The sequence below is a fragment of the Onychostruthus taczanowskii genome, unplaced genomic scaffold, assembly GCF_017590055.1.
Source record: "Onychostruthus taczanowskii isolate IOZ18803 unplaced genomic scaffold, ASM1759005v1 scaffold9, whole genome shotgun sequence".
In the NCBI taxonomy this organism is placed as follows: domain Eukaryota; kingdom Metazoa; phylum Chordata; class Aves; order Passeriformes; family Passeridae; genus Onychostruthus; species Onychostruthus taczanowskii.
The window spans coordinates 5384699-5406131 of record NW_024506993.1 but is presented as its reverse complement, the minus strand read 5'-3'; the positions used below and the strand labels follow the sequence as shown (position 1 = coordinate 5406131).

The window sequence follows — 21433 nt, the reverse complement described above, 5'->3', positions numbered from 1 at the left end:
GAAAAAATCTCACGCAGACCTTTCAATACTTAAAGGGGCCACACAATAAAGATGGGGACAAACTTTTTAGTAGGGCCTGTTGCAATAAGCCAAGGTGGTTCTAAACTAAAGACAGGTTTTGACTACATATAAGAAAGATTTTTTTACAATGAGGGCAGTGAGGCACAGGTTGCCCAGAGCAGTGGTGGATGCCCCATACCTGGAAAAATTCCAGGCCAGGCTGGATGGGGCTCTGAACAGCCTGACCTGGTTGAAGATGCTCCTGCTCATTGCAGGGGGTTGGACTGAGGAATTTTAAAGATTCCTTTCAACTCAAACCATTCTGTGATTAATCTGTCACTCTGTTAAGACTTGCCCAAACCTGAGGGTGACTGAAATACAGATAATATTATTACTACAGGGAACCATGTATCCACTGTTTCTGTAAGCAGAATGTCAATAAGCATGTACAGCTAATGCTATAGTGCAGTTCTATCACCATTTAGTATGTATTTGATGGAAGATAAGCCTGTGACAAAAGATTCCTTTCAATATACATTGAGAAATCAATTTATTTTTCTATCAGTGGGTATGCCAAAATTGATAAACAAAATATTTACACAAACTGAAGAAGTAACATTTTGGGTTTTTTTAAATCAATTAGATGTGATCAATCAGGAATTGGATAAGGATTGAAAAAAAATCTGTGTTGTACATCCCAGCTTATTAATGCAAAATTGCAGCTGAACACAGTTTTCAACTTTCAAGAGGCCAAATTCTTACCTTTTTAACTGTCACACCATCCTTTGGAGTTTGCTTGGTTGACAGATTGTACCCAATCATCTGTTTAGCAAGCTGTTCAACAGTCTTAGGGCTATAAACAAAGGAAAAATGTTAGTTTACTGAAAAATATTAAAAGAAACAGTCCATAGCGATTGTAAACAGCCTAAATATTATACAAGGAGCGATTTATTTATGGGTTTTTTTCAGTTGAAAGTACTTACTCTTTAGTTAGATGAACTCCTCCTTTCAATCCACTATTGAAAATACCTTTCCCTCTCCCTCCAGCCAGAATCTGTGCCTTCAGAACAATTTCCTTTGCCTCTGTAAAAGAAAAACACTGCACTTCTGTGGTTTGTCAATTATTGAGCTTGTTAGTATGAGATCAAAAAGCATTTCCAGATTGGACTCTTAAACCAACAAGAAATTGTTTATAACTAGTGAGCAATAAAACAAGAGTAAATTCATCACTTCTATAAAGCAACCCTGCCAAAAAAGAATTGCTTTAGGAAGTTAAGGGATACACAGCTTATCAGAAGGATGAGTAAGTCATCCTGGAGATCAGAACCATGCTTTAATGGTCCATGGCCTGCACAAGAAACCACACAACCAGCCCAGCTTCATGGCTCACACACTGACACGGTTTTTAAACATAAATCAGATCATATTTTGTCTTGAATGCACAACAAAACAATGCTCATCAATGGAAAAAAATTTCATTCCTTGCTCTGAACATGTGGAAGGAAGTGCATGGATGTGGTTCTTAAAGAAGAAATCCCAACGTCCAAAGGGCAGGTGAGTGCAGAGCAAGGGCAGGAGCTGTGAAATGAAAACATTTCATCTGTCTGTGAGGCGTCACCTGGATCTTTGGCAATTTGAGTGTAACAGTCTCAGTAACACCAAAGTGCAGCAAGACAGTGACAAAAGCAATTGCACCACGTCCTACATTCCAAACAAAAGCAATCCTGACATTCTTACAGTCAAAAAGGGGGGGAAAGGGAAAAGAAAACAACCAACCAAACCAAACCATCACTCATCATCTCGGCAGCTCCAGATCACAGCAAAATTCCTGAGCCATGAACACCTCCCAGGTGCCTTTAAGATGTTTATTAACACCAACTACTGCCACTTTGCACATTTCCCATAATAGTACTGGGTGCTGCAAAGTCTGAGACCCCAATATGATCAGATCACTAAGTGTGCCTAGAAAAGGCTCATTGTTACCCTCTCCTGCAGTCTGGGGAAATCCCTGATTTCAGTGCTGTTTGGATTAGGTCACACCTCGGACAATAATATTTTATCTAAGTATCAAGAAAACATGAGAATTTGTTGTTAAATTGACATATTTACTGCTTAATTGGCACAGGGGATACAGATACTTTCAATCAAATACATACGGGCTTTCTAGGCTGTAAAAACATTTTAAAGATTATTAAATGTAAGTTTTGAGGTGCAGCAATTTTTGGTGCAGGCAAGCTCCAACACAGCATCATTTCAAAGTGCCTGTATAATAAATTTCAGCAGCTACAAAGAAAAGTTGAACCTTAGAATAGGATAAATATTATTTATTATTTAACACAGGTATTATACTTCAACACAGTAGTAGTTACTATTACTATTATTATTCATAATTATTTTTAACACAGATACTGTACAAAGAAATGCTTAATTTCTAAGCTTTTTGAGGCGAAACTCTCTCCATGTGCTTATCCATTCAGTAACATTTGACATATATCACTCTGAACTTTAAAAGCATTCTCCATGAAAATATTTCATGCATTCCAATATATTCATGTTCTGGGTTCCCTATTATTCATGCCACTGCAGGGCAGATAACAAGGAAATTTAAATGCAACAAAAAGTTTTATCTCAAATGTTTCCTAAGCACACAAATTAAGATGAATTAAAACTATAAATCACTTTTCAACCTGCAGAAGCAAACTCTAATCTGCAGCAAAAATCACAGCAGCTGCTGCGATAAAGAATCTAATATGGAATTGTTAATAGATGCTGTAAGCATTTAATTAAATCAATTTTAACTTCCAACCATCCTGGCAATGTGAGCTTTGATTGTCAGTGATGGGTGGTATGAGTTCTGGGAGTGATCATCACCCTCACTCCCAACCAACACCTTCCATGAGCACCAATTATCTCCACTGGGCTCCAACAAACAAACTCAGAGAAAGGAATTAATGTGTACGTTTTTATAATCCACCAGAGGACTATCAAGGCAACAGAGTAACTCCAGAAAAACAACTATCAAACCCATAAACAAACAGACACAAAAGTGAGCACAGCCACGTAAAGATTAGACCTGAAGAACTAATCAATGCAGCAGCTCAGCAGAGCACAGTAGAGCAGGATCTTCATGCCCTGCAGGACACCAACAGGAAGCAATTTAATTCCATAATTATTTGCCCAAACTCTCTAAAATTAAATCAACCATCCAGATGTCATTTTACTAGGCTTGATCATTCAGTACTTACCAAGCTGATTCACTACTTCATGTCACCATCTTATTTAAAGAGCCGATTTCTAGAAATGCTCACACAAAGTTTTTGTTTGTTCCTGCCTGAATTCCCAAATTATGTTATGAAAGACTACTCCAAAACAAAAATGTGGGATGAGCTAAAATATTTGAAGTAATTCACCTTCACCTGTAGGTTTAAAGAAAAAATAATATATAAAAAAGGTACCTGAAGTCGGTATTAAGCCCATTAAAACCAGAAAGGTGTAACTAATTTCTATTAATACACTTCCAAACTGTTCTAGTAACACTGGAAAAAATGTTTAAGCAGAACTGTGTAGTTACATGTAAAGGATTTGAAGAAAACCTTTCCCAAACAACATGTCTTTACACCACCATAAAGTACAGCACAACATTTTCAACAGCATTAAGGTTTCAACCAACTTCTGTGTATGGCTGACCAGCCTTGTGCAAATTAAAACACAAAAACAAACACAATAACTCCAAAGAAAACCAAATGACAAACCAGCCTGCTTCTTAAGCGTGTGTATGTGGATTTTTAGTCACAGGTTTATAATTTTCTTTATCATTACAAACAAAACAAAAACCCGACAGCTTCGAAGTGTCACTAATTTAGCAACAAATAGCTGCAAACTGCTCCATGCAGATTAATGACACATTGCTGGTAACAGCATGTGTTCTTCACTAATTATAACCTGAATACATTAATATCTCAGACTGAGCAGCTCTCTTATTTGCCTTTTTTACATTAATCTATGGAAAAAGAGAGAGGTGCATGTGTGGTGTTAGAGATAGGTTTAAGGGCTGGACTGGGCAGTATTGGGTTAAATGGCTGGATTTGGTGATCTTAGCATCATTTCCAAGCAAAGTGATTCCATGATTTCTAAAGAATCCTTTAAAAAAATGGAACCAAAATACAGCTGGTCTGTAAGTCATATGTCAATAAATAAGCAAGACCTTTACTCCTCAGAAGAACACTCAGAATTCAAAATTTTGGAAGTGGGTCTGGCTCTATGTATGTAAAAAAATTAACCACAGGAAAAAAGCCTTAGGTACGTATTTTTCTATAATAAATTCAGATGTTTCAGCATGACAGAAAAGAACACTGAAGGACAAAGAGCCTCTACATGGCATCCAACAAAACCTCTCCTTCCCTCAGCCAGCACTGTGAATACAAACAGCAGTGATACTCCGTGCAATTGGAATCAGCTCAGTGCTGTAATGAAAGCCTATTTAAAATCAATAAAATCAGTCCTGCTTTTGGGAGCTATGATTACTCTGGTCCACTGGTACTGCTTGCAGCAAAAATGAACAGCTTGTTCTCAGCCCACTGCTGTGTATATTTAACTACTGAATTCTTGATCATGAAACAATATACTGAGAAGCAGAGTTCTGCTAGTTATATGCTATGCTAATTTATTACCTGTGAACAACTTTCCATTATTATTGATACGACTGTGTGGCTGCAAATTAGGCATGTTAACAATTACATTAAAATGTGCTGTGGCTTATCAAAAATAAACTGCTGTAAAGAACATGAGATGTATGGGAACAGCTCCCCTGTTCATGAACAAAAAGCTTTCTACCAGAGAGAACTCAGGACTACTTTGACAAGACCTCCCACCCTAGAGAATCAGAGCTTGGGACAAAGGGAGGCGGTCTCAGATGAATTCCTAATCAAATTTCTGTCTCACCATGAGACTCTCTGTGGCCTGGCTTCTCTATCTGCAGGGGCTCTGTATAAATTAATTACTGTCTGTGCCTTCTTTAAAAATGCAGAACCCATTCCACCATTACAGCAGTGTATTTTTACCCCAGTGTAAGGCAGCTGAGTGCAGAAGGGTTCACTGCAAACCCCTGATCCAATGTAAGCACTGCAGCAGCAGCAAAGTGTCCCTGGAATGTGCCCTGATCTCTCAGAATGAGCTCAGCACACACTGCAAAGCAGATGAGAGCAACCCACTGTCACAGGAGCTGCACAATGCAGAAAAAGCCAGGACAGTCTCGAGTTCACAGCATTCTACTAACAAGCTACTAAATGGCTAACTATCTTCCTATACAAGGTCTTTTAAGGCTAAGCTATCCAATTAAGAAATGACACCTAAATTATTTTCACTTTTAACCCAGTAACTAATCCCTTGAAGTCTGCAATGCAGACTTTTCTGTCCAATTATAAAACATCACCCAAACCCATGAAGAAGGTGAAGAACAACCAGCCACCACTCTAAAACCTCCATCTTGCCCCACATATATTGCTATATTCTAAAACCTTAAACTCTATATTTTCCACCCTGTGATATTGGACAGTTCTAATCAAACTACACACCTGTAATCCCAGTGCTATCAATCAATTTTGGAAGCCTTCTCCACAGCCTCAGGTCAAATACAGAATTTTCTTTCAGCACAGAAAGTTTAAAATTCTCAGCATCCAGGATTCCAACAAGGACATGCAAATCCAGGTTTTACAGAAGGCCTGTCTCCACACTGACCAAACACTGGAGCTGTGTCCATGAAGGCAGCTGGGATGCCAGGATGCACAGGAGAACACCAGCCCATTGCAGCCAGGCAGAGAGTCACTGGTTTCAAGAACTTTGCTGGTCACCCCTCTCTAGGTAAAGTCATTAAGTTGCGCCTGATGAGCAGAACTTGTGGAGTGCTTCCTCCTCTCCGAATCCCAAAACAGTCAGATGAGGTACAGGAACCTACAACCAGCTCCAAACTCTCCACCCCTACAAAGAGGCAGAGGGCAACCTAAAGACGCATTTACCTGGTAAAACTGCTCTGTTTGGACATGTGTAACTTCAAGCTTTGCTTTCACCATCCAGACTTTAGTCCACATCTCTTTCATGGTTGACTAGAATATTACTCCATGAAGGACTGGCTGGGAATCCCACTGGATGACCAATTCCATCTCCCAAGCATTTCTGCTTAACATTTCTCCCAAAAACACAAGTAAATTCAAGGCTTCCTTTTCCAAAGCAAGGATTTTTCCCCACTCTGCTTTAAAGTTTTGCTTTCAGAACGTGAGATTTGAGGAAAACAAGGCAGACATTACAGACATTTTCTGGCAGCAATTATTCCTTATTTTGAATAACACAAGAACTATAAAGACACCAACAAACCCCAGAACACCTACATGCCATTCCTACTTGTTTCCTCACCAATGTTGATGCAAACCCACAAATGCTTGAATGTCCTGTAAGGGTTCTAAATAATCTCTCCCAAACTGCATCTCTGCAGCTCAGAGCCTTTCTTCCAAAACCAAGGGTTCCCCTTACAAGCTTTAGAAGGGGCCAGTTTGGATTGGTTTTGGGTTTTGCTATTCATGTCTAGCTGATCCAGCTAGGGAAAGTAGGGAAACCTACTTTTTGGGGTCTCATCTGTCCTCTTTTATTACTGTTGCTTCTTTCTTGTTTTAATGGTACCCCTACCACCTGAGTTTTCAACTTCCCTTTGGGCAGGACTGGCCATAATTAATTTTCCAAATTTCAGCCACTCTCTTGCAGTGCTCAGGCAAGATCCTGTCAGGTGCTTATTACCTTTTAGCAACAGTCCAGGATAGAGACATTCTGCAGATTACTCCAGCGAGGAAAGAAGGGAGAATAAAAGCAATATGGAAGAACATAACATACAAAATACAATAATAGAAAAACTGTAGTAAAGCTTAGTTTCCAAACTGAACATTGACTCCTAAAGTTGTTAAAGTAACTTTTACATTTTGCTCTCTTTACACCAACTTGATCTGAAATCTGAGACAGCTTTTCCCAAGTATTGCTGTCACTTCCACTGCTGCCCATCTTCTGAGAACTGCAGGGATGCAGCATCCCAGGCAGTTTCCAGCTCTGCCAAGTGAGCAGATTGAGATGAAAAAGAAGCTGTCCACAAGGTACCTCCCACATCTACAAAACTATTGTGCTTAAAGGCCTTTTGAATGAAGATAACAATTTTTCCCCTCCTTTAATTTTAACTCTCTTCCTCTGTTATTTTCATCCTTCTGCTCCATAACACCAAAAAGAATTATGCTCTTACAAGCCCACTTTCTACAACCTTTGGTTTGCAGACTAGTTTAGAATTAAAGTTAAATAAATCATCCTTTTTATAATTCCATACCTTTGAATATACTGTATATTTATCGCTAGATTATAAGCCTCATTAAAATCTATAATGATAAATTAGTCAGTCTCTTGATTCTGTCACTACTATTATTAATTGCTTTCATAGCCATTACTACACACTTCACCAGTGATAAAAATTTTAAGGCTAGATAAAATCAGCTAAGCTAAAGCTCACTCTCAATATTGCAGTCTTAAACCTTTTCAGAGTGAAAGTAATCAAGTATTCACACATCCTACATGTAAGTTAAACCTGATAAATTACTTATACAGCAAATGCAGCCTCACTAGATCCAGCAGCACCACTATAACGCATGAAAAAATATGCACATTAAGACAGGGATCCAAAAGAAACAGTTCTCATATTGAAACTGTTCATTGTATGTGCTCGATTCAAACTCCATGGGATATCTTATTCCTGATACTTTTCAGCCTTTAACAGCTTCTTTTTACAATCTAACTTCTCATTATTTTTTACATAAATTTCCTCTGTAATAGACAAAGGGCTTAGAAAAATGGCTATTTTCACATTTGCTTACAAACTTGAGAGCAGACGTGGTTTGAAACTCAATCAGGAAAGGAACAACTTTGTTCTTTTGTGGAAGAGCACTGAAGTTCACTGACAAGAGAGAAAAAGCTTTCTGCCAGCTCTAAAGCAACATCCATTATTCTATGGGCAAAACAGAAAGGCAATTTCTGTAACCTGCAGCCACCCTGGCATCCTGCAGCATATAAATAGTAAATACTGAACAAAAATAGAAAAATCCATGCAAAGGGATCCAGGGTTCTTCCATCATTATACTCAACAGGTCCATTCTTGCTACTTTCAGACTTCAAAATATCCTTTATATTATGCCCAAGCCAATATTATTCTTCTCCTCTTCAGATGATTTCATTTTAAGAGGCAGCAAAAGCAAGCAAAGAAGACTTTTGCTTCTGTATTAGTCACAATCCCTGTGACCTGACAATACCACCACAGAAGCTTCTCAGGATACTCTGTTAAGCACTGAGAAACCTGGGCATGCAAAATCATGTGCTTTAGTAGACCTGCTTTCCTTTGAAGTATTAAATACATGAATAAATTGCAATACTTGATTTGTAAAATCATCATTCAAAAATTTGTCAGTTTTAACAGATTCTTATCAAGACATTTCTCTCTATCCTTCCCACTTCTATAAATCACAAAAAAAAAAAAAAAAAAAAAAATTACATTTTAAAGCTTACAAGGATTGGAAGTTTTCCTTGCCAAAATAACATCAAACCTTTTTTTGCTCCTCCCCACAGTAAAATATATTTTAAAGTTAGCAGACTCAGGCAGATCAACTGTGCCCTAAATTCTCGACTGAATAGCATAACAAAATTTGTTTTAATACAGTTCAGGGAACAGGCTCTATGCAATCTGTAGTGTTGAAGTCAAGCAGCCATTAGGAACAAACACTGTTCTCACCCCTTGCTGCAACAATACACACACCTGCTTTCCTGGAACGTGTTCAAAATTTCATTCTTTCTGATTATATGTAAGGCAAAAAAAAGACACAAAGCCTTCTTTGACTGATTCTAATTCTTTTATCCAATATTGAACTACACAGATGATTTTGAAAAATATTGTATGTAGTACAGAATATATAAAAACCGAGGCAAACATATTAGTTTTTCTCACACTTCACTTTGAGTCATAAAGGAGTTGTTGTAGTTGGAGATATTCTCAAAAATGGAGCATGAAATAAAAAAGCTAAGCAAGACACCAGGAAGTTCACATGGTAAAAAAGCAATTTAGTATGAATTGTTAACATGTATTGTAGGATCACAAATGGTTTGGCTTGGAATGGACCTTAAAGTCCATCTCATTCCAACCCCTCCATGGCAGGGACACCTTCCACCATCCCAGGTTGCTCCAAGCCCTGTCCACCCTGGCCTTGGACACTTCCAGGGATGGGGCAGCCACTTGTTCCAGGGCATCACCTCCCTGATGGTAAGGAATTCTTTCCTGATACCGAATCTAAACTTTCTCTCTTTCCTATCTGAAAATATGCAGGGAGTAAAGACAACTGCAATGTTACCACCACTACTTCAGAAGTGTTAACAAATCCATAACGTGACAGGTGAACCCTGTTCAAGCAGAGACTTGATAATCAGCCCTTTGCCAAACACAGTCTTTCCACACAGGCCTGCTATGCCCAGCAGGATCCTTAAAAATAAGCATTAAAATGGAAGCCAAAGCTTAAAGAAATGTGGAGGACATCACACTGTGGAGGCTGGAAAAAAAACAGCCTTGGGAAGTGAGAGGAACAGGCCACAGGCTCAAAAGGAGAAATCAACTTTAGACCCAGCCCAGTTTCTGCAAGGCTGGCAATACTGGGCCAAGACTAAATTCCTTCAAAGGGTTTCATCATCTCCTGCTGCCTTGTAAAAGCTGGGACAAAGTGACCTGACAGGTGTCCATGTGCATGCACTGCTCCACTTCAAGGCACCTCACCTCTTTACTCCACAGTGGTCATTTCTCCTCTTTACAACAATTTACAGATGCTTTCATCTAACAGGTAGTTATCTGCTTAATTCTAAGCACACACTGATGCCAGCTTGGCATTTGGGTGTCTGCATAAATATTTCCCTCAGTGGGACTTTGACACATTCCATGAAGAACTTCTTAATGAAACTCCAAACCTAATCTCTTTTACAGTTTGCATTTTTACCCAAAGCAATGAAAATACTGAACAGCTCTCAGCTGAAAATTTACATTTTTAGCAAAATTTACATTTTTAGCAAAATTAACATTTCTCTCCCAGAGACAGTTCTTGTTATACAATTCTGCTCTAGCTCTTAGCCTTGTATCCCTTAGCTTTTGTTTCATTGTGTAGGGCTACATTAGATACCACACATTTTGCTGTTTAGACCATAAATAAATCAATCCACATCCAAAACTAGAAACATACAAAAGAATATCAAATCTGGCAGTATTTTGATCTGAGCCCAGCCCAGCAGGATTGAAATGTCCTCCAGTAGCCTGATTCATTATCCAACTTATACAGTGGAATTAAGTACAAAGTTTTCAATGTATTGCTGAAATAATTTATTGAGCCTCTGAAGAGAATCTTGCCAGACTGGCCATTATCTGGGAAACATCTGGATGGGAAAATTATCACATTGAAGAATTTATGTCTGCTTCAGTAGTGCTAAAGACAGAAAGTTGAAAAGTATTACTTTGGAGCTGTCATTCTACATACGCCCTCGACTCCTTGCCCTCATTTAGAAGTGAGAGACTGATTTGCCACCCCCTGCCAAAACTAACCCAAAATACCTGACTTTCACCTCCCCAAAATCCCCTCCTGTTTTTGTTTACTCATCACATATGTGAAATAGAAGCAATTGCCAAAATAATCTAATACTGGAAAAAGGTTAAGAGCAGACCTATTAGAAGAATATTTAATATCTAATTCAATATTTCAGACTTAATTACTCCATAAAAAGGCCATCTCACTGACCAATGATGCACTGGTTAATTTAGATTAAATGCCGAAAAAAAAAATTGTTTAGAACATAGTCTCAAATCTGTATTACCTGAATAAAGTTATTTTTACAATTTTATGAAATTACCCAAATTATACAGTTCCTTCTCACACATAGAGCCAAGACATTCAACATGAACCCATCCAGAACACATCCCTAACAGTGCATGCCTGCCAATATTAGTCAGCCTTTTAAGAAAATTTATTTTGGTTATTTTTTCTAGATTTCTTTTTTGTCCTGTGATACTTTTTTTTTTAGTGTCACATCATTTGCAGACACTTTTCAAAAATGCTGAAGAAAGGCAATTTAGGGAATGTTCCAGAAAAGGAGAGAAAAAAAGTCCCGCTGGGCATTTCCTAGTTTGGTAATTTTTATAGGTGTTCATCTTGTGATGTATTCTTTTTTCACACAATGGTATTAAGAGCCTTCAATTCTGAATATTTCGTGGAAGCAAAATAATGCAAACTTTACAGTTTCAGCTCTGAAAACTCACTGCCTATTAGGACAGGTTCAGAGAGAAAAAAATTAGGTTTAAAGTATTCCCAGTACTTATTGAACATTAAGTCATAAAAAAAAGCACAGAACTTTGAACAACTTAGCTGGGTGGATGAAACAAGTTTCTACTTGAAAGATGAAAATAAAAAATGAGACAAGAGATTTTATCCTGAGATAAGGCTTTAATTCATAAACCATCTAGAAGAAAATATTAATTATTTCAAACACATGGTAAAGCAACTGTGAAAATACAAGTTGTATTCTTGATTTTCACCAGTAGCTCATTAGCTGAGCCATTCATGATCATGCCCAGTATCAACACATGCAGCTTTTTGGCTTGGCCTCTCTCTGCCACTTCATTTTCTCAGTGGTTTTATAAGGATTTGCTTTTTATTATATGCAGCTACAACATGATCTGTATGAGGACATTGGACAAGCTGTTAGCTCCATTAACTTAATAATAGATTTCTGAGTGTGATTTCCTATTAATTTAATTTTCCTCATTCCACAAGAAGCCAAAATGTCAGACAGCCATATGGTGCTTCATAAACAACAATTAAAAGTTATTTTCTAATTTTTAGGCACTAAAAAAAAGCCCATAAAAATACATATGCTTGGAATGATATAAAGGAAATTATGCTTTGGAATGTCTGCATATGTCTAAGATGCTCCAAACACTTCCTCAGCCTTTTTCCCATTCACACACTTCTGGTCCATGCCAGCCACTGGAGGTTACAATTAATCACAGTGCATGCCTCAAAGACCACAATTAAGATTTTTTTTTTTCTAGAAGTGGAACTTCACAACAGCAGCTTGTATGAATTGTGTAGCACAACTTGTGTTATGACTGATACTCTTCACTTTTACCCACTCCAAGTAAATCAGATGCAAAGCCTCTGGACTACAGTTTTAAAGCTAAGTATTCTGGATATATGAGAAATGAAATCTGATAATGCATATAATATTTTTCTTTTGCTTTATTACCACTGATCTGAAATGGAACATCTACAATCACATCTTTTCTTTCAATTGACTAACACCAAAGTGATTTTCTGACATCACCTTGGCTGATGTCTGCAGAACCAAGTCTGCATTTGTTAAAGGAATTTTGAAACATTGGGAATTAAATTGAGAGTAGGTCCTACTCACCTGCAGCCTGTAGAAAGGTTGAAATAGCAACAATTTCCTGAGTTTTCAGCATAGGAAACATTAGGAGGCGTAGAGATTGAAACAAAACCCCAGTATGTTACAGAACAATGGCCTGAGTAAAATGAAATTCTCCACCCTCCAGGGCAGCCTGTGTGGAACTCCCAGGGCCAAGCCAGAAGACAAAACAAGGCATGAAGGTCCCCCACCCTCAGGGCAAAGCACTGTCACTGTGCTTGTAACCCAAAAAACAAAACTGCAGGGAGACAAGGGACCTGGCAGCAGGAGAGGAACATCAGGGATGCTGGTGTGAAATCAAGTAATTTCCCCCAGGAGTGGGCTGTTGCACAGCTCTGTCCAGGGCAGCCCTGGAGGAAGCTCCAGCCAGCAGTGCAGGAGAGGTGTTGGTAGAGAGAAAAGACATCCAAGGTTCTGACCTTGGCCACCCTGGCCAGTCACGTGTGCTCCATGCAATAAGCTTTTCATAAAGCTCTCAGCTGCCCCAGAGCTGTGAAAGAAGAAGCAGGACAAGAAATAAAAATGAAAATGAAGAGTGCATTACTTTCAGCAGAGAGCTGAAAACAACCTCTGCTCTCCTGTCTAAGAAGTGAAGTGACAAAGCACCACAATGACACTTCCATGGCACTGCAGACTGAGCAGGTGGAGCTGCCAGTTTTCTGTTGACATCTCCCAGGAACTCCTCTCCTGTTACACAATCAATTAATGAATAGACAAAGAAAGAAAAATCTTGCAAATGAGCACAGTTACAAAATCAGGCACATTTCATTACTAGCATAATAACTCTCCTACATGGCTTCTTACCACTCACCTAAATCAGAGCACTTTGTCATCACAAATCAAGATTTAACTGCACAATAAACAAGATGCAGCAGTTTGAAGTGCCTCAAAATCTACACAGGTCAAACATACAGACCTATTTTTATTGATTATGCAATATTGACATCAGCCTTACATAGCTATTACACAGATACACAAATTTAAGGCCTTAAATCAATGGATTTGCTTTCAAAACTTTCCTTGGACACCTGATGAGAATGAGGAGGTCTTGGAGCTAATCAGTGCTCGAGGAAAAGAAAATCATAGGCCTAAACTTTATAAATCACTGGTCATTTGTACCAATCAGCTGTCTAAAGGTTCTGCTTTTCAAATGCTACAGTGCAGAGTGCCTCTCCCTGCAAACTCCCCCAGAAGTCCCAGAGCTGCCAGCTACAGTTGCTGCTTGTGAAACTTGGGACCATCTGTATTTGAAAAGAGCATTCTGTACGTAGTTATTTGCATCCCTATCATGCCAAACACAGAGTCCCAAATGTAAATGCATTCTCCCTGCATGGGTAAAGACCTAAAACAGTGATGCACAACATACAGACAAAAATATTTTCCTGCAAAGGGCGTGCCTTGAGTCAGATGCAGCCTGTTTGTTTTGTACTTACAATATCCATTGAATTAACATTTAATATGATTACAAAATGTCCACACAATAATTCTCTCAAAGAAGTGAAAATACATTAAAATCAAATACTTTTGTAACTATTTTCAACTTTTTACATTTATGCAAAAGATAATTAATACACTTCATAAAAGCTATTCAAGCTTTTTTTCAGTTTGTGTGTTTTAAAGTTTTCACACTCCTCCTTTCTGTTTTTCCTGCTGACACTTTAATCTCCTCCTCTTGTAAATATGAGCTTATAACAATAAATCGTGTCTTATTTATTAAAGATATAAACAGGAATCAATACAAAGCAAGAAAGCCAATCTCCATAAAGTTTCCCTCCACACCGACTGAAATTAGTTTTCATATGAAGATTTAAATATGCATCTGGTTGGCATTTAAGCAAGAATGAAGATATTTTCTCTCTTGCATTACATAACATGCTAAAAAAAAATAAAAGAAAAAAGTACTGGCTTTGGCCAGTTCTAGTGAAATAAAATCAATGACAATTCTTTAAAACACAAGTATTCTGCAATGAAGAACCTGACACATCTGAGAACTGTTGCCTAAATTAGCACCAAAGAGCTCCACAAAGTGCAATATCAAGTAGGGGGTTTTTATATTCAGGTCACTTTTAGTCACAGCATCCTTGATTTGGAGATACAAAAAAAACCCACCCTTGATTCTTCTGTAAATATATTCTGCTTGGAAAAGTGCCTGTATGAAGCACACCAGGGAACAGGAGTGCAAGCAGCCCACATCACCTTGCCCTTTGTTTGGATTGTCAGTTTTTCCTTTTGATCTTTCTTTGCAGTTGAGGAACCAAAATTGATTTTCCCAGCTGAACTAAGGTAGAAAAAGGACAATGTTTTATTTAAGATCCTTCACGCCTGCACATAAGCCTATTTCTTTCTTTATATACAAAAGAAACTATCTTTTTGTTCTTGTAAAAAAATATTTCCAAGTGGGGAATGGTCTCAGTGTACTGACTTTGGATTCATAACAAAAAAGGAGGGAAGGTGCTTAAAAACCCAAATACTGGCCTCCTGCAGAGAAGCACACACATCTCAGGAACCTTCCAGAGGCACAGAAGCTTCAGGGAAGCAGGTCACACTTGTTAGGTGTCTGCAGAAACCTAAGCCACAAGCAATGTTACACTCAAAACCTTGTTTACAGGCAAAGAGAAAGCACAATTTACATATTTAGACACATAGAAAGCCAAGAATATATTGTAAATATACCCATGATCTCACCAATGTAGTTGCTTTTTTTTTTAAATTCCAGATTTACTTGTAACAGAACAGGAATAAATGCTTATATGTAGGGGAAAAAACTCTACAATAAAGCAGTTTAAATTGTTACACAACTGTTTCCTAATTGCGACCTCTTTTCCTGGTGTTTTGCTCATCCTTCCACTGCACTTCTGGGTGCAAAGGTGGATAGTTTCATTCTGGTCTAGGGCTGTTCTTCATTGGAGTTCGTTGTTGGGAGGAATATGGTATTTGTTTTGATGGCTTCTTCTTCCTCACTCTTATAAAATGGGCTCTTTCTTCCCACTGAGTTTACTGTATACAGTGAGTACTAGGGACATTAGATACCAGAAACACATTTTAACCCACTGGGAGACCAAAATTATTGCATTTACTAATTAATTTCTTTGATTTTTGTCACAACTTGTATTACAGAATAATGTGTTGATATTGGCAGAAACCAACATTCCCTAGCACCAGGTACTCCTGGACCACAAATTTCCTGAGTTATTTAAACAAATTCTTATTAAGTCCTTGAAGAAATCTGAGCTTACAAACTGACCTGCTCTTGAACCTCACAGGAAAGCTGAGGACACACAAATGCCCACTGAGAAGCACAAGAACCTCCTGTCAGTTCCAGGTTTCCCAGTGCTTCCCTTGACTACTCCAGTCTTTTTAATCTCTTTTTTCCTGTGCACTTGGAAGGGTTCACACAGCTTTGCCCAAGTGTTTCATTTGAATCAATGCAGCACCTGACTTGTCACACAGGGCAGTTCAGAGCAGTTTTCTGGACAGCACAGCAAATTCTGTGTAATTATCACCCAACAGGCTGCACTGAGGCCAACCACTGCTAAGCTGAAACCCAAGGAACGTAATCTGTGATTCTCCTTAAGATACATGATCAGCTTTTAGAGCTTGCAAAGAGCAGGAAGGGTACATAAGACAACTTCTAGTATTCAACAGGGCACTCTGCAATTATTTAAAGACACAGAGCAGTACATACATTCAATTACTGATAGCACTGTCCTGCTTAATTAGAAGCCTCCATGCCTTTCTCACATGCCAGCCCTTTCCCAGTCCTTTGAGGGAATACAAACATGCTACCCCCCAGTCTGACAGCTTGGCATTTGTCTCTCAAGCTCCAAACACCACCTCAGCAGCAATGATATAACTATATACATTACATTTCATGTTTCACAGGTTTCATAACATTAAATTAGCCTAGAAAAATGAATATAAAAGCAAAAGAGAGCTTTCGATTTGGCAATCAGCATTTGCAGGAAAGGATGTATCTCAACGTGATGTGGAAACCAGCAAAGCTGTTTCATTTAGGCTTCCTTCAAGCTGAGCTCTGTGGGGATTTTGAAGGCAGATATGATGCTTGGAAATTGAACTCTACATATTTTAATGAAGTTGCACAGTCTAAACACCACAATGAGTGAACAGTCACATCAAACAGTGGAATTGGGAGCTCTCCCAATTACTCACATATAAACGGACTTTCCTGGGTAAAAATGCAAAATTGGAATAAACACCACGTTTAATTGCAAAAAGAATGTGCAGCTGATTTAAGTGCCTTGAGCCTGTGTTGAACCTATAAAGGGACTGACACTACAGGTGAGTGAGTGCCTCTCAAATGGTCACTCTTCATGCACGGTGCTGTTCAGCACCTTCTCAGCCTCAGACGAGCAGGACCACGGATCAAATGTGTGTCAAGCTTGCCAGCAGCAGATGTGACCACCTCTGTACAGCAGCTCTATAACCCTGGGCAGCTGAGTGTGTGGGTTCAGCCAGTCTGCCATTTAAATGACAAGGATGTGACCATCCCAATGGCCCCTCCTAGGAATCCTCAAAAACAGATGCTCTGTGTCATCCTGACTGTTAAGCACTGGTTAATATTTCATTAACTTAAGGTCATCAGGCTGCTTTGCCACATCAGAAAGCCCACTTCTCAGCTTCTGCAGAGTCATGGAATCATGTCTGCCTGCTTTACAAATCACATGAGGTAACAGCTGAAAATAAACCTACAGTAGATTCCTCCTCCTCCCTGTGCTGCTGGAAAGAGCTCCAGATTTTATTGAAGTGTCAGATATACAATAGGGCAATATTTCCTTAAAGGCAACACTTTTGCATGATGTTTTGTTCATGCTTCTGCCATTTCTTACAGTCCAACCATCTCACTTCAAGATCAAGTTCAGAACTGGTATCTAAGGCAGTATAAATCACATTTGTATAAATTGTGGTCACAGTTTACTCTCAGAAAGCCTCTTGCAGTATAACTTACTTAATAGTATGCAAAAGAAGAAGACTCCAAATAGCTAAAACAATTAATAGAGACAAAAGAACATATAATTATCATGCCCTACCTGCTGTTAACTGCACTAATTGCATCCTTTCTGCTCAACTGAAAATTCTGACTTCGAGCCATCTTCAGTGCTATGCGACTCATGTTCAATTACCCCTGAACCTTGGCCCTTAAAAGTCTCTCTCTAGTATTTCATTTGAGTGGTTTATTTTGTTTCTTCAGCAGCAGAGAGATTTCTGAAGGTATGCTTACTCCAGTCTGAGAAGTCCAGACCTCTCCACTACTTACAGGACACTAAACACCAGAAACTCAGTGTAAAAGCCAGTCATAAATCACAACCCATAAATCAAAATTGTGAAAATAGTCACAAAGCTGCATTAGCTCAGCAACTCAGGAGTTTCATCTTGTAAAGCAACAACATAAAATATGAAAATAATTTTTTTCATCTTAAAATTGTAAAATAACTTTTCCACACAAACATCCTTAAGCACCTAACTTGGCTTCTTATGGATCAAAAAACCAACTAAATAAATACTATCTGTATATGCACTTCAAATAGGAATGCCACTCAGAAGATAAAATAAGCAAGTTATTTATAGTATACATTAATCATCATATTTAAATGGCAGATTACTTTATGGCATGAGACATAAGCCTGTATTTAATTGTGGGGGGGAAGATTGCATAAGAATAATTTTTCCTAAGATAGTCAAATTTGCAGTACTCAGCCTTAAGTCTCTCTTTTTCCACTTCTACTCCAAAATACCCAAGCAAAGATGTATTATAGTGAAGGCCAGATGTGGAAAGGCCAGTAAGAAAATGAAGCACACTGAACATCTAATGAGCTAAACCAAAAACCTGAGTACAAGATTTATCTGTGGGAACAAGAACATGAGGGGGTGTTGGGCGGGCTGACATGGCATCAGGACTGTTCTGAATAATCTTCAGTGGGGACAAAGCACAACAATCCAAGATCAGGAAAGCTCCTGCTAAACTGTACAGGTGGGTAACTGGAGGAATAGAGGTGCCAAAGACTTGGCAGGAGGAGAGGGAAGTGCAGTGCAGCAGTGGTGAATCTTCCCAGTGACTTTATATTGTTAACTATTTATACAGCAAACTCTTCTTGGCTGCTTTTCTCTTCTCTTTCTCCAAAAGACCCAGGGCTGTTCTTAAGTATTTAGAACAATAAAAAAATTTAAGATTTATAGCCTGAAGTTTAGCCATATTCATCTTACTCAGGTGAGCAGTCCAGCTAAGCCCAGGGGAGGTGCAAGAAAAATGTTCCCTTTCGTAATGATGCACGGAACAAAAGCTGACTTTAACTGTAGGACCAGGGAGAGTATGCCACACAGAGGTAAAATTGTCAACTTCAGATTTTTCTTAATAAAACAAAAATCACCTAAAATAAGAGCATAGCTAACTTGTGGAACTACCCTGAACATGATTCTGACTAAATGGTTTTTTGTGGTGACATTCTCAAGGGTTAGAGCATCATTTAAAATATACAGTGATGCAGAGTCAGATAATATCTCCCAGCTGAATCCAGCAGGGTTACAAAGACACATTTTGTATTCATAAATGTGTTGAAATATTTTACTTTTCTTGAACTGCAAATATTTGAAGAAATGTAGATAAACAAATTTTAAATTCACAGCACTTTCTCAAATATGAAGTAGCAGATTAACAAAATGTCAGAACATCCTTAGCTTCAAAAACTGCTCTACCATTTTAGGTAGAGATTATCTACCAAAAAAAAAATAATAATCATAGCCTCTTATGATCATACCTCTCAACTGCTGATATATTCAACTTGTAAATTACTCCCATCTTTAAAGATAAAAAAAGCTCTTGCAAGTCATCCCAACCTTTGCAAAATACCAGTTAATATTACCTCATTGACTGGAAGAGGCTGAGGAGGAAACAGGGGATGGGAATCATGGTATGGGGGCTGGATGCTGGGTGTTCTCTGAGCTTCACAAAATTTGAAAAGTCAGTTGTGAGAGATTCCTGGCTTGGCTCCAAACCATGTGCTTTGATAGCAAATGTACAAGTTAATATTCTTGCTTGTCAATCCAGCCCATGCTAAACCAGCACCCGGTCCATAAAGACAAAAGGTGTAATAAATTTAAGAAATAACTGACAAATTAAAAAAAAAAAATCCCAAATAAATTATATCTAGGAAGTAATTACCAACAACAGTATCTTCCTGCTGCACCCTGTGTCACTTGGGGGACACTACAGGAGAGCAGGGAAATCATGACAATATCAATCATAAGCTATCTTATCTTAGGACTGCCATCATTCCTACTGAGATTTTATTCAACATGATTGTGCTACTAGTCCTTCTACTGAAAAGTTTAATGAAAAACAGGCATAAGCATCAGTTTTGTATTTGAGAGCCCTATACATGGGATTATCCCCTGGGACTGATCACATAGAAGATGCAGCACCACACAGCACAGAGTAACAAACAAGGAAAAGAAGAAACACAGCCACAAAAGAATAAATCTTGCTTTCAGTAATCAGGCCCTGAACATTTAGAAGCTGATGGGCATCTAGAGAGAGTAGAAGAAGTGATTTCTCTCCTTTACACAGCTGCTAGTACTACAGAGAAAACATTTTTGTTTAGTATTTCGTACCTTATACATAAAATGTGTCTAATGGTTCTGATTTTATGCATAAAAAAAAGAAAATTTCATGCAGCTGCTTCTCAATTACACATCTGGTTATTGTTCTGCAGCTGCAAAAGTACCTTGAAGAACCATAAAATATGGTGTGACAAGAGTGGAATAAATATCAGCAGTCATCTTGTACCCTCCTTGTAAAACTTTGAATTTTTTACCACCTGATAAAATTCCTGAATCAAAAACTATAACTTCTGTTGCCTCCTTCTTTTATGAACCAAAATCCAGTAGTGTACTTAGCACAACTGAAATTTCCAAAAGCCCGCACTCTGTGGCACATATTATGTTTTGAATTCAGTACCCCATTTCTAGAATATGTTTGACTTTGTGTTTTACTTTCAAGCAGCTATTTTGGTAATTTGATCAGAAATCAAACACAGAGAACAATAAGTCAGCTCAACATTAGTGTCAAACATCTGAAATGAGATTTTGATTTGTTAGCCCCCAAGCCATTACTCATATTACTATAAATCTATTGAATATGAAGACATTTGGTGACAAAGAATGGTTATAAAATATCCAACTAATGTAAGCAGTCTCAAGCTTGCATTTACTGACTCACCCTCAGCATGTAATTCTCTAACGAAGGGAAGAAATAAGAAAAACAAAACAATTTGTTTTTCACAACAATGCATTTCAAAATAACTATTTCTGTAATTCCTCTGGAGGCAGAGGGTCCTGCAAAGTATTTTCATTTCTAAAATATTAAAAAACCCACAATTTTTATGTTAACTTGAAACAAAAAGATTCAACTTGAAACAAAACAATACCCAGTGGTGAGCTTTGACAAAATTTATTATTAACTTTCTTTGGAAATGAATAAAACTCAAACTCCCAGTTAGAGAAGCTGGAAGTTTCTCTACCTGTTTTTTTTTTTTTTTTTTTCTGGCACGAAGGATGCAACACATGTGGCCATTAGCAACAAATGCATGTGTGGTTCCACAGCTGCCTGGATTCCACAGAAAACACAGAGGTGCCAAGGCTTTATGTGGAAAAACACTGGTGGAATGAGACCAGCAGGAAAGCAAAGGCAGAGAGCCTTCCCAGGGTGCACCAAGGGTGTTGCACTGCTTAAATACTGCTGCACATAGAAGTTTTCCAATTCTCTGCCACCTCTGTGAAGCAGTTTCTCAGCACGAGACACAAAGAGAGGAGGGAAGCAAAGGGGAGGGAGCACAGGCAGGATTACAAGATTCAAACCCAACCAACCCACACACACAGAGGAGAAAACAGAACA

The 21433-nt window shown here is 38.3% G+C and overlaps 1 protein-coding gene across 1 annotated transcript in view; it reads right to left on the bottom strand.

Moving 5' to 3' along the window:
• Positions 1 to 21433, bottom strand: part of SUCLG2 (succinate-CoA ligase GDP-forming subunit beta) — a 106240-nt gene that overhangs the window by 58188 nt on the left and 26619 nt on the right. The window contains exons 3-4 of the mRNA XM_041426039.1: positions 984 to 1083; positions 763 to 853 (exon numbers count right to left, since the gene is read on the bottom strand). Coding sequence (XP_041281973.1) covers positions 763 to 853; positions 984 to 1083 — 191 coding nt within the window. The remainder of the gene's footprint in view (positions 1 to 762; positions 854 to 983; positions 1084 to 21433) is intronic.